At 39.1% G+C, this 13,759-nt stretch overlaps 1 protein-coding gene across 1 annotated transcript; it reads left to right on the top strand.

Annotated features, from left to right (window-relative positions):
- The first annotated feature begins 451 nt into the window (after positions 1-451).
- Positions 452-12,187, top strand: LOC129282375 (gastrula zinc finger protein XlCGF57.1-like). Its single transcript, XM_054918264.2, has 4 exons — positions 452-878; positions 6,119-6,253; positions 7,695-8,036; positions 9,267-12,187. Exons 2-4 carry the CDS (start codon positions 6,139-6,141, stop codon positions 10,619-10,621), a joined length of 1,812 nt encoding a protein of 603 aa, XP_054774239.2. The 5' UTR covers positions 452-878; positions 6,119-6,138; the 3' UTR covers positions 10,622-12,187.
- Positions 12,188-13,759: the final 1,572 nt, after the last annotated feature.

Genomic DNA, 13,759 nt, shown 5'->3' with positions numbered 1-13,759 from the left:
CCCGCTTCCTCAAGTTTCTCTCTCCCCCTCTCGCTTGCAATCTCCCTCCCTTCATCTCTCCTAGCACACTCTCTCTGTTTCTTTATGAATCATGAATGAATTGACTCGCATAATGTCCTCGCCACCCCCCTCTAAATCTCTGTGGCCAAGTTCTCTTTCTATGTTGCTCTCCCTCTCCCCTCTCTCTGACTTTTCTGAAAAAAATTAAGGTGAAAATTTGAAAATTAAGGGAAAATCTCACATACTGCGTTTTTCCGTAGGGGGTAGAATGGTGGAAATAATGTCTTAATCTACATGCGTAAAGATTTGACCCATTTTTTTAATTATATGATCCAATCAAAGTTAGCAAGTGTTACAGAACTCTGATTGCCATGCATTCATGTTCAGGTGTGTGCGCGGGTGGCTAGCCAGTGCATTAATTTCCTTTTTAATTTGTGAAATGACGTACACCATATTATTGATTTATTGTGCAAAAAATTGGTTTCCAGCAGAATTTGCTCCGCACTGGAGATTTCGCATCGTCCCATTATTCCTTTGGAGCCTGATTAGAAGTCCTTAGCGTCCCTTACTTAGGTAGGAACTACTCCAAAAGGCAAAGATTAGCGCAACTAAAATGAACCGCTGAGTGTTGATGTGTTAACTTAAGTTTAGCTAAACTAATCCATCGCCGGCTGGGGTACGGTAACGGTAGCTGGTGGTGCCCCTGGTGGGCTTGCGGCGCTGTACGGCCGGGACTACGGAGTACCGTACCGTACCGTACGTTGTTGTGGAGAGGCTCCCGAGGCCGAGCAGCTGGAATACTGGAACCGTAGGCTGGATGCAGCTGAGCCAGAGTTTCATCATCAATCGTTGAAGTCAACAAGGATCGCCTAGAAAAGGTAATGTGTAGGTAAAGAATGGATAATGCCACATTATTTAGAAAAATAGAAGAAGTGCAACATCACCCTTCAAGTTCAAGTTTATTTAAATAAAAAGAGAAAAATCCGACTACAAAAGTCAAAAGAAATGAATTAACACTGAAAATTTCTCAAATCGGATCTAAGAGTAAAGACTAAAGTCAAAGATAAGAAAGTTATGACATTTCAAAGTTTTGCTTAATTTCACAATTAAGACAGTTATATGCACATCCTGGTCGGTATGCAAATGAGGAAAATGATGTCATCATCCACTCACTATTGTATTTTATTATATGAAATATGAAATATGCTAATTTTCTCCTAAAAAAGACATTGTCAAGTGAAACAACGGTTAATTCCTCCCTGAAGTTACATGTGGAATTATGGAATAAGCATTGTTTGATACTATGCGGTTTAGTTGGTCCCAATTGTCAAATTTGTAAAAAGTAAAAAAAAAAAAGAAATAGTGAGGGACATCGACTGTCTCGTTTGCATGTATTGTATTGTATATTTTCTTCCTCCGGTCTTCGGAGATCGGCGGCAAGCCGCAAAGTTCAGGTCCTTTCTTGATGGTGCTGTCGACATAGGTGGATTTTTAAGATGTATCTTAGGCAGTGACATGTCAAAGAGGAAGCAGAAGAGGAGGGCAGAGAGTGTGAGGGAAAGAGGATGGAGGATGCAAGGATGAGGGGGTCATTTCCAGTGAAATCATTTAGGATGTGTGCAGGCAAGTCAAGGTTCTCAACATGCTGTAGTAGGTCCAGACGCTGTGTCAAAAGGACTGGACATGAGGCAAGAAAATGGGTAGTGGTTTCTTCTTCTAGAGAGCAGAGCTTGCAGGTTGGGTCTGTGCTCTTCCCGATGGTGACTAGGCGTCGTTGTGTGGGATAAGTGGACGTAAGCAGCTGAGCGCGTAAGATCACAGCTGATCGAAGATGGGTTGGTAGTGAAGAGGGGTAAAGTGACGATATCTTGGGGAGCATTGAGAGGTTACTCCATAGGCTGAGGGATGAGAATTTCTCAATGCACACTCTGGCTTCTTCCATTTGGGCATCATACACTTTACTCCTACACAGAGTTTTCCAGCGGTGGTATGAGAAATCTTCAGATAGGAGAGAGGTGAGTGAGGGAAGGTTGTACTTAGAGAGCAGTTTATTCCAGTAGATGATAGTAGGAGTCTTGGTGGAGAGGGCATGGAGGAATGAGCGAAATTCAAATCTACTATGGTCGATGTTGAAGAGCTGTCCTATCAGAAGGAAAGTGTTCAGTTCAATCTCGCAGGAGAGGTGAAGTAGGTCAGTTAGCAGGAAGATAGAGATATTGGGGGCAGATCTCGGTAGACCCAAGAGTTTCTTGAAAAGGGAGTGTTGGGCAGAATCAAGTTTGTTGAGTGAGGATTGAGTGAAACACAGGAGCTGTGAGCCATAGGTCATTCGGGGTAGGCAGAAAGTTTTCCAGAGCTTCGCAAGGGTGTGGGGGAGGAAGAGGTTATTGCTGCTGTTGCTACATGTCACTGTCACTGACACTGACACTGTCAATGTCACTGACACTTAGTAACTTAGTTGTGCATATCACCGTTTTGCAGAGGCGTCGATCCTGGGGGGGCAGGGGGGGCGATCGCCCCACCAATGAAAATATTGGGGGGGCAAACATATCATTTTGCCCCCCCAATAATTCCGGATATGCATTAAAAAAAAAACAAGATTGTAATGTTCAGCAAGCGAGATTGAGATACACAACTCGTTCTTTATTTAAAATCGTGCTCAAAATGTCCGCTTTTCAGATTGGAATATAAAAATTTTCAGCTCGCGCTTCGCGCTCGCATCATTTCTGTAGCAAAAACCCATACTTTTCATGATTAAATTGGTGAATGTAAATGTCCCATTTTCAGTTCTAAGCCTCAAAAGAACTGCTTCAATTTGCAATCATCTTTTCTTGGATATATAGATTGTTCTTTATCAAAAACGTCCAGTAAACTGTCATTTTTTCAGATCGAAATATCAAAATTTTCAGCTCGCGCTTCGCGCTCGCATCTATTCTCTTTTAGATACAAATCTTAATCATTGGTACCAAAAATGCTTAGAATATCAAGTTTTCAGCTCAGAATATAAAGAAATTTGAGCTCACTCTCGGCACTCGTACTATCTGTGTAGTGAGATACGTGTCTGTGTCTCATGAGTCATACATATATATAGATATATATATATATGTGTGTGTGTGTGTGTGTGTATATATAATATATATATGTATATGTATGTGTGTGTGTGTGTGTGGGTGGGTGTTTTGTACGATCGAGCGCCTTTGGAACGTTAATGATTTCGCCCCCCCAATCTGAAAAATGGATCGACGCCCCTGCCGTTTTGTTAAAATAAGCAAAACTTTAAAATGTCATAACTTTATTATTTTACATAATTTGATTTCGATGAAATTTTCAGCATTGTGCTAGTTCGATTTTTCTCTCGTTATTCAAATCAACATTTTTCTCTGGTGGACTTCACTTGACCTTTAATATCTGTATGGGGTAATAATATTACTAAATATCATATTCAAGGGCAGCTGGCAGGGAATAGATATTGATCAACTCATAAAATTCTCATCAAACTAAAGCCAAAGGCCATTAACTGGTTAGATGTTGGGGCTTTTAAAGAGAAATCTGTACTTTTGCAGCACTCGTACAAAGGACACTGCATACAAATCTCTAAATGACCAAGGCTGGAATACTGTGCAGTAGTTTTGGATCCAAAACGGGCAAAAGTCAACATAAATCAGATCAGGACAAGTTAGAATGGGTTAAACATACATGTAGATTAGTCTAGCCTCAAGGGCAGCTAAATTCACATTTGAAGGACTACAAACGGGTTTTATATACTTTTATTGTTCCTTCAGTATATCAGCATATTATTTCACACCCACTCCCGAAAGAAGAAAATGTTTAGTCACCATAAACAGTGTTGTAGCTATAGTCCTAGACCCATTTCAATTAGTGGTGGTCGCTTTTTCACGACATTATAAAGCTTTTTTTAGGCTGAGTTAGTAAAAAAGCCAAAAGTGAAGGAACATCAATGTAATAGCAATCTGAAAAAGTAAGCAAAGCTTTGAAAGTAAACTAATATTTATCAAATATAAAAATGTTTAATGATTATGCAAATAAAACAAGATTAAAGATGGAAATTAATGCAAATGTAATTTCTCTTTGCAATGAGTTACTTTTTAAATATTTAATTTGAAATTAGAAGCAGTGTTTTTCATGATAGTTGGTGGTCACTTGTCAGAAATCTTCTGTGACGGACCATTGCCGTCCACTGTATAATAATTCTGATCATGAACCATGGATTAAAGAATTGAAATTTATGCATTTTATATTACATAACATATTTGGCAGCTGCTCATAAGTCCTCATAAAGATGGACAATCTCAATTTAGTGAGACAATATGAAAACTGAGTTGACAATTTATATATTTCAGAATACGGAACATATGAACTCACACAAAAGTTATCTGCAAAGCATACAAGATAAATTACAGAATATATGACCTAACAGGAAGACCTTGGCAGCTTGCAGGAATGGGAAAGAAAGTGGAAGATGGAATTCCAACCTTCCAAGTACCAAACTTGACAAACACTAAAAAGGAAACAGATTCTAGGCCAGTATTATATCCATGGGCATCTCCTAGAGCTAGTGAGTTCTGCCAGGTATGATAATAATAATAATAACGCAGTTCTTGTATAGTGCATATCACATTATGTCATAACGTCCCTATGCGCTTCCAAAGGACTTGGATATCATTACCCTGGCCTTAGCTCCGCAGCCTTTTACAACGCGGTGGCATTTCAAGGAAGAAATTCATGCCAGGTACCCATTCATCTCACCTGGGTTGAGTGCAGCACAATGTGGATGAATTTCTTGCTGAAGGAAATTACGCCATGGCTGGGATTCGAACCCATGACCCTCTGTTTCAAAGTCAGAAGACTAATCCACTGGGCCACAACGCTCAACAGGTATCTTGGTATCCACATTGACCAGAGACTCGACTTCAACAGCCATGTGGATACTAATGTCGAGAAAGCGAATTCTGACACTGCCTTCCTACAATGGAATTCCAAGCACTGCAGACGCCAGATCAAGCAGCCTACGTACTTCACCTATGTACGCCCAGTGGTGGAATATGCTACAACAGCATGGGACCCGCACACGCAGAGGAACATCAACAAGATTGAAATGGTACAACGAAGGTGTGCACACATCACCAGTGACTTTAACCAAATATCCAGCGTAACGGCCATGCTTGAAAACCTGAAATGGCCATCGCTACTCACCAGACGCCTTCACAGCCGCCTTGCTATGCTGTACCGTATCAGCTCCAACCTTGTTATTATCTGGCAGTCCTTCCTCAGTGAGCTGTCAACAACAACTAGGGGACACAGATCTCAATTTAGGATACCCCATTGAAGCAGTCAGGCCTATGCTTCTTCCTTCTTCCCAGGACTGGAACAACCTCCAACAGGATCCATTCATTTACCTCTCTGTTGATGCCTTCAAGGCCTTCTTGAGTGGGATGCAGAAGTAAACACCACAAACAATAATTTTTTTTACTTACACATGTATACATGTATATTCGCACCTGCACTACAAGAACAAGAGCTTAATTTATCATGAAATAACAGTAGGCCTATGTGAAAAGTTCTACACACACAACCAGTTTGTTTATCTTCATTACCTTGAAGCAGCACTTACTCTGGAAGAAGAAGAAGAACCGTCCAGGGCCAACTTGGGTCAATTTCTATTGAAAAAAGACAAAATGACACAAAAGCCCCTTGGGATGCACCCCTTAATCAAATTAGCCAGTTCCCCTAAGGAATTAAAGCATTGACCTTCTTATTAACAGTGTAATCTGAGAACACATCTTTCACATTCATTGAGCGGGCAAACAAGGGCTAAAATCTTGGATTATAACCAAGTTATTTGGTGCACAATTGCATTAACAATGTTTCGTGGATGTTAAAACCTTTAAAATGAATTATAAAGGTAGGCTACATGTAGCAATCTCATATTGTTTTTTAGAAAACGAGTCTCCTAAGTAATTGCTGTTAACAACTTTTAAAGGGCAATAGAAGATTGCTCTCACAGTCTAAGATCAAGCTTTTTTCAGAGCTGTTTAAATATGTGATTGAAATACAAGGTTTTAACACCCCATCAACTATTTATATATTTCATTTTCAGGTGGAGAACAGACCAGAACCATGTCCATCAAGTTAGAAGTTATGGAGGACGGAGTTGACCCATCCCCTGACCAATGGTCAAATTTAAATGACCCTCATCAGCCAGAAGGAACTTTGAGTATGACTGGTACAATATGTGAGTATTTCTGGTTTTGTCTCTATTATGGTAACTCCTGTATGTGTAGGAACTCGGCAGGACAGCTTTTTTGCTGGTATAATAACGCCAAGCTGGCATTCCAGAGGGAACATTTTACATCTTTAATCAGACATAGTAGCTGACCTTATAGACGACAAAAACTATCGTTTTTTTTTATTTTGATGAAAGTGGAGACAAAGGCAGAGCGGGGATTCAAATTTACAACCTCATGATCATGAGTCCAATGCTCTAACCAATAGACCACATGCCGTTTAGAGCCTTTTCATACATGTAGATAAAGTTTATAGTGGTGACCACTCAAATCCACCCCAACAAAAGGTTGAATTGAATAAAAAGAGAAAAATCCAACAAGCATAACACTCAAAATTTCATCAAATTCGGATGTAAGATAAGAAAGTTATGACATTTTAAAGTTTTGCTTAATTTCACAAAACAGTTATATGCACATCCCGGCTGGTATGCAAATGAGGAGACCGATGACGTCATCCACTCACTATTTCTTTTGTATTTTATTATATGAAATATGAAATTTTTTCCTCATTGTCAAGTGATACAATGATTAATTCCTCCCTGAACATGTGGAATTAGCATTGTTTAATAATACTATATGGTTCAGTAAAGTTGGTCCTTATTGTCATAGATAAAAAATGAAATAATGTATAATTCAAACAATAAAAAACAAAAGAAATAGTGAGTGATGGACATCATCGAATGACTATCCCAGTTGTGGATATCACTGTTTGTGAAAAATAAGCGAAACTTTAAATTGTCATAACTTTCTTATTTTACATCCGATTTAGATTAAATTTTCAGCACTATGCTAGTTTGATTTTTCTCTATTTATTCAAGTCAGCATTTTCCTGGGGTGGACTTGAACGCAAATTAAATCCTGAATTTAAGTAGCTTTTATTCTATGCATGTACCCAAAGTATTAGGGTTTACTCCCTCCCCGACTGGGAGGTCCAGAGTTCAAACCCCGGCCGCGTCAGACCAAAAGATGTTAAAAGATGGGAGTTGCTGCTACCCTGTTTGGCGTTCAACAATTAAAGGGATAGAGCCTAGTCGATCTGGCGCTGCACAGCGGCTGCCGGGCCCACGATCAATTGGGCAAAACAAATTTTCGGAGTATTACATTTCTGATGTCTATTTCCAACAAAATATGGATTTTCATTTTCATTTTTTTTCATTTTTCATTGTAGCAAAAAAAGGACACAAGCATATTGTTCTTGGAACTGCGAAGAGTATCTGATCTTGCACAAATCTCATTCCTGAGTGAACATTAAACCTCAAACTCTTGTTTCTCCTTGTAAAGTGAACCTCTTAAATTGTTTATCTAGGGTTTGAAAAATTATTGATTGAATACAGCCATTACCGATCGTGCCTATGGAGAAGTATATATATGTCTGTTTAAATATATTAGGTGTGAGAGGTGATTCTTATATCACTGGCAGAGAGGTGCAGGAGGACGAAGGCGAAGAAGCAAAAGATTGGACTTCTCAAAACATCAAGGAGAATGGCATAGAAATTTCTGTAAAGGAGGATAAGGATGGGGAATCGGTTGAAGGAGAAGTGGACGAACAAAGTCTGGAGAGCATTGAGGAGGAGGATGGAATAGTGAGGAGAATCAAGGAGGAAATTGGCGAGGAAGAGGAGGAGAAGATGGACAAGGAGGAGGCGGAGGAGGTTGACGAAACGATGGATGGCTGGATAGAAGAAGATGACGATCTCCAAGATCTGATGGAAAATGACAATTTTGATGAAGGTTTGTATCTTCTTGGTCTACTACATGTAGCTGATGATGAGTCGGATCATCTGACTCAGTTGTGTGTGCTAAGCTTTGGAATAATCTCCCTGCTCTTGTCCAATCACCAACATTTTCCCCTTTTGTGGAGGTAGATAACCTACCTATTTACTCAGTCTTAAGTCATAGTGAATTTTGTCATATTTGTTAGATTATTCCTTCTGTATTTAGTTCGATTATCCTTGCCAGCAATTTCATTTGATTCTTGGTATAGTGTTTCACCGCGTAGGCGTATGTTTATGCTATTCTGTAATTTTTGTCTCGCCCACCAGAGGTGAAGGCGAGACTTAGGGATCCAAATGTCATCCGTCGTCCGTCCGTCACAAACCTTATGACACATAACTCCACAACCGTAAGTCGCTTTTCAACCAAACTTGGATGGTAGATGGACTTGGGGGACCTGCATATTATGCTGCAGTCGGAGGTCACATGGTAAGGTCAAAGGTCATTTTCAGGTCAACGTTAAAGTTTTCATGCAAGACTCTCTTATGACACCTAACTCCGCAACCGTAAGTCACTTTTCAACCAAACTTGGATGGTAGATGTACTTAGGCGACCTGCATGTTATGCTGCAGTTGGAGGTCACATGGTAAGGTCAAGGGTCATTTTCAGGTCAACATTAAAGTTTACGTGCAAGGCATTTATGACAAGTGTTATTCCATCCAGTCATTTCACAATGAGGTTTTGATACAATTCTGTTGCGTACCCTCGCAAGTCACAATATTTCTGGTTAAGCGGGCGATACACATAATCGCTTTTGCCTTGTCATTGTAGCCCCCATCCCTTTTTTGCAGTCTTATACATGTATTTAACAATAGCTGGATTTTTTTTAACTTAAATTTTCACTTCTTTCTTTGTATGTAGCCCTATGGATATCTATAAATTCATCTCTCTATAAACTGATCTTTTGTTTACATGTAGTGCTTAGAAACAATGTATAAGCGATAGAATATATTTTATGAAACTTGGTCAAGGATGTAGCCAATTGTGAATTGTATACAAGTCATATGTTCATGCTATAATTTTATAAATCTTCCAGCCGTGCATTTTTGGTTGTACGACTTTCAATTTGGAAATATCATTCATTGCACTCTGTAAATAACCTCAAGTGTGCTGCATTGCCAGGACAAACTCATAAATGTGCATAATAGGTATATTGTAGCATAATATTCTTATAACATTATTTCACAGATGAAAAGACCAGACTGGAGGCACAAGAAAGGGGTTCACATTCGGCTCGTGATCATGAAGAATGCCGACAAGTCAGTCCCACTCAAGACTCTATTAGCAATAGGGAATCAACATCTCAAAGTTCTGACCATGATGAGCGTGATGAAAATGATTCTGACACAGCTGACGAGAGCGAAATGATATCTCGGGAGACATCCGACGATGGAAGCAAAAAACGATTTTTGTGTACGAAGTGCGGACGTAGATTCTTAAGAAAACATGGTTTGATGATCCACATGAGAGCCCATGAGGGAATCAAACCATACAAATGCTCTTCCTGCTTCTCAACGTTCACCCAAATGCACCGCCTTAATATACATATGAAGAAGCACAAGGGAGAAGCGCCAAGCTTCAAGTGTTCCGAATGCGGCAAAACGTTTTACGAAAACAGCGCTTGCAAAAAGCACATGAAGATTCACAAAGAAGAGAAGGCCTACAGCTGTGATATGTGCGAGAAAAGCTTTATTTTTAAGAATCAACTCGATCGGCATCTCCGGAGCCATACAGGGGAGAAACCGTTTCAGTGCCCAACCTGTGAGAAGCGATTTGCCCTTGGTTGTGCCCTAACGCGTCATGTCAGAATACACACAGGTGAACGGCCGTATCAGTGCTTGACTTGTTTCATGGAATTTAGACAAGTAAGTCATCTGATAGGGCATATGAAAACCCACACAGGTGAGAAGCCATTCGAGTGTCAGGTGTGCAGTAAGCGATTCCCTGTCCGGAGTGAACTCTCAAGACACGAAAGAACACACAGCAGAGACAGGCAGTGCTACAAGTGTCCAGATTGCGAGAAAACCTTCACCCTGAAGAAGTATCTCCGGAAGCATGGGCGAATTCACAGAGCTGAGAAAAAAAACGATCCTGCAGCTTGTCCGGAAAAAAAAGCCCCTTTAGAAAAGAGATTGAAGTGTCCGGACTGTAACAAGATGTTTTCCAGCAAGAGTGCTCTTGCACGACACGCCCTGATCCACTCCGATGAAAAACCTTACCAGTGCGATCAATGTCAGATGAGGTTTAGGCAAGAGAATCACCTGAAGGGACACTTGATGATACACACTGGGGAGAAACCATTTGAATGTCACGTCTGCCAGAGGCGGTTCATCACCAACAGCCAGCGAAAGAAGCACCTCATCGTCCACTCGGCAGAGAAACCTTTCCGATGCAGCAAATGCAGCAAGGGGTTCTCTTACAAGAGAACATTGGAAGAACATATGAATGTCCATAATGGAGCTCGACCTTTTCATTGTGCTGTTTGTGAGAAGAAATTTAGTCATAGGAGTTGTCTTTCAGCACATGCCAAAACCCACAAATGAGAAAAACTGTGATGACTGTTGTGCAGGTATTTGCATATTAATGTCTTTGTCGTCCAGAGGCCCGTAAAACAAAACTTAGCAATGATCGTACAACATTTTTCTACGTTTAATTCCATTGACTACAATGTACAATCAATCGTGACAATCATGTATACGATCAGTCGCTAACCTTTGTGTTACGTGACCTAGGTAATTTTTTGAAGATATAATGTATAGGGTCAGCATAGATACATGTATATACAATTTTAGGTTCAGAATGATGTGAATATTACAATACCATGCCTTTGTCCTAGGCGGACTATGAACGCAATTCTGGGCTCATTACCATTATGGTAACTCCGCCATCCAATGGTATCTTGCATGGAATCCTTGATTTTGATTGGCTGTTGATCATTGTAACCATGGTAGTTTAAAGGATGGCAAAGTTACCATGATAGTAAATTTTATGTCACGGGGCCCAGATTAAAAATAATCAGAGGTACTGAGGTATTTGTTCTTATTCTATCATGTCTGTGCCATGGACCAGTGATGGCCTTGTGGTAAAATTGCTGACCGACAAGCAATAGATGAGAGGTCCAAATCTCGCTGGTTCCAAGATTATTTCCGACTTACCGACCAGTATTTTTCATATCCTCTATGCATTCTCATTTTATGGGTGCATCAAGAAATTCTTTCCCCAGTATCAAACTTTTTGAGCAAGCCTTAGCATTCTTATCTAGGTAATATTTGTAAACGCCAATAAAACCAACTCCAATTTGACCAACGGTATGTCATTGCATATTGGTACGTGAAATGTGCTCCAGCAAGAATTGCACCTCGGCTGATCTCTCTGAAGATATGGGTTAGTGTTGACATTTGGGCGATTCCATGCTAGAAAAATCAGCCATTTTCACAATATTTTTCAACCTGCGGTCCAAACGAATGTAGAGCTTCAATTTGCTTTGTGATATTAAAGTACTACTGGTTAGACATGCAAAAAACTGACAACCAACAAAAATATGTTGTCCATAGGTGAATTAGAGCTCAAAATGTTGCGTGTCGTACGGGACATTTCTGCGTCCCGTACGACACGCAACATTTTCACCTATAATTTAATACCCATAATCAATTTTTTTGTGTTGGTTATTAGTTTTTCATGTTAATTCCCACTATAGCTTTATCATTGACAAAAAATAATATTTTATTGCTCAAGCATTCGGCTAGGAAACTAGAAATTGTTGTTCAAAATGTCTCGTACGACACGTATGGAATCGCCCATTCGGTTCTTCTGTAGGTTTTGACTGATGTGAAAACTGATTATTACTGTTAAGGATTGAAGGCAATGTTTATGATTAGAATAAGCCACGGTGAAAGATGTATAGTAGCTGGATTTCTGATTAAATATGCAGTGCAGGCATTTGAACAAATGTAAATATGATCTGTTTCAAAGCATTGCATGAAGCACTCTGATATAAAGTTTTCAAAAAATTGAACTCTGTCTTAAGACTTTATGCTTGGGTTTCCCCAAGCACAGGTTAGTCCATTAAAGGGGAATGAAACCTTTGGAACAAGTAGGCTTGTGTCGAAACAGAAAAATCAAAGAATAAGAACAAAGAAAGTTTGAGAAAAATCAGACAAATAATGAGAAAGTTATGAGCATTTGAATGTTGCAATCACTAATGCTATGGAGATCCTCCTATTGGCAATGCGACAAAAATATGTGATGTCACATGTGAACTTTCCCTTTGATGGACTGTAAAATACCTCCCCAATGTCTCTTTTTGCTTTTTCTTTGGTGATACAAACTCTTTATCCATGATGTATTCTTTGAAAATCTGTATTTCATGCCCTCCAATAGAAAGAACACATGATCTAATGATAGATGTGATAAAAGAGGCAGTTTAAATGAAATATATACTAAAGTAATGGGGAGAGTTGTTCACAAGTGACATCACACATCTTTGTCGCATTGCCAATGTGAGGATCTCCATAGCATTAGTGATCGCAGTATTCAAATGCTCATAACTTTCTCATTATTTGTTTGATTTTTCTCAAACTGTTTCTTTGATTTTTCTGTTTTCACCCAAGCTATCTTGTTGCAAAGGTTTCATTCTCCTTTAATACCATGGTGCTCTTGACCTCCCAAGAAAACGAAAACTTCCGCCCCCCCCCCCCGAGTTTTTATGCAGGTTTGTCCTATCAGATACTATTTTTTTTTTCGTTTATCATTGTGCCATTAAAATGGCAGTATTTAAATACAAGTGAGATATACACAGATGAATTATTAATCATTTGCATATATATACCGGTATATATTTGTAAAGTATTACAAAATAGAAAATAGATGAAGTTTTCGTTTCACCAGGACTGTTTGGTAATCTTTCTGATAATGGTTAATTAAAACGTTAATATGCGTACATTAATTAATACTAGAAGAGTATACAAAAAATATTATTTTCATTTTCTAGTGCTTGTAGGAATTTTTATTGTAAACCCCTCAAAAAAAGTTTAGAAATCTGAGTTTGGCCGTTAGTTTTTCTCAAAACTCCCAAATTTACACAATGCAGTTTTGATATCATTCAAAAGATAATTTAATTCTCTTTAAAATGATACCATGCTTGTTATAATCATGCCATCACAAAAAGAGCAGGATTCAAAAGTGTTGGATGAGGTCTGAATTGAAAAGCTGCAAAACGATCAGAAATAGTCATGAAGGGTCAATAAAAAACGTGATTCTTTTGTCTGTGTGAATAGAGATGAAAATCCATTCAAATCAAGCCCCTGCTTCTTTGTTTTTTATGTTTTGTTATGGTTTATGTCGTGATGGTTCTGTGAGACAACATGGTTTGAGTCGTGGTTTGAAATACCTACATGTACGCATGTTTGTTATGTGTTTGCTTGTGCAGGGGTTTGTTTGATCATGGAGCTAAATAGCTCTATGGTTTGATTCCATGTTAATGTTGATGTTAAGGTGCATGAAAACAAAAGAAACCGCTGAGAAACTCACTCATCACCACGGAAAAAAAGAAGAGTGACTTTCAATATTGTGTCATTTTGCAACTTTTGAATTTTGACCTTGCCCCACAAGGGACTGCACCTCCATGTGAACCATAATCGTACCATGTAGGGTATCATTTTAAAGAGAATTAAATGATCTAT

Source organism: Lytechinus pictus, chromosome 19, assembly GCF_037042905.1.
Source record: "Lytechinus pictus isolate F3 Inbred chromosome 19, Lp3.0, whole genome shotgun sequence".
NCBI lineage: Eukaryota > Metazoa > Echinodermata > Echinoidea > Temnopleuroida > Toxopneustidae > Lytechinus > Lytechinus pictus.
The sequence above is the reverse complement of the archived record's forward strand: the minus strand, read 5'-3'. Positions and strand labels throughout refer to the sequence as shown.

Bases quoted from the DNA above. Each gene is read 5' to 3' on its own strand.
- LOC129282375 (XM_054918264.2), top strand. From the start codon at position 6,139: ATGTCCATCAAGTTAGAAGTTATGGAGGACGGAGTTGACCCATCCCCT. The intron at 6,254-7,694 runs GTGAGTATTTCT...TAAATATATTAG, and splicing joins GAGTATGACTGGTACAATAT to GTGTGAGAGGTGATTCTTAT. The intron at 8,037-9,266 runs GTTTGTATCTTC...ATTATTTCACAG, and splicing joins AAATGACAATTTTGATGAAG to ATGAAAAGACCAGACTGGAG.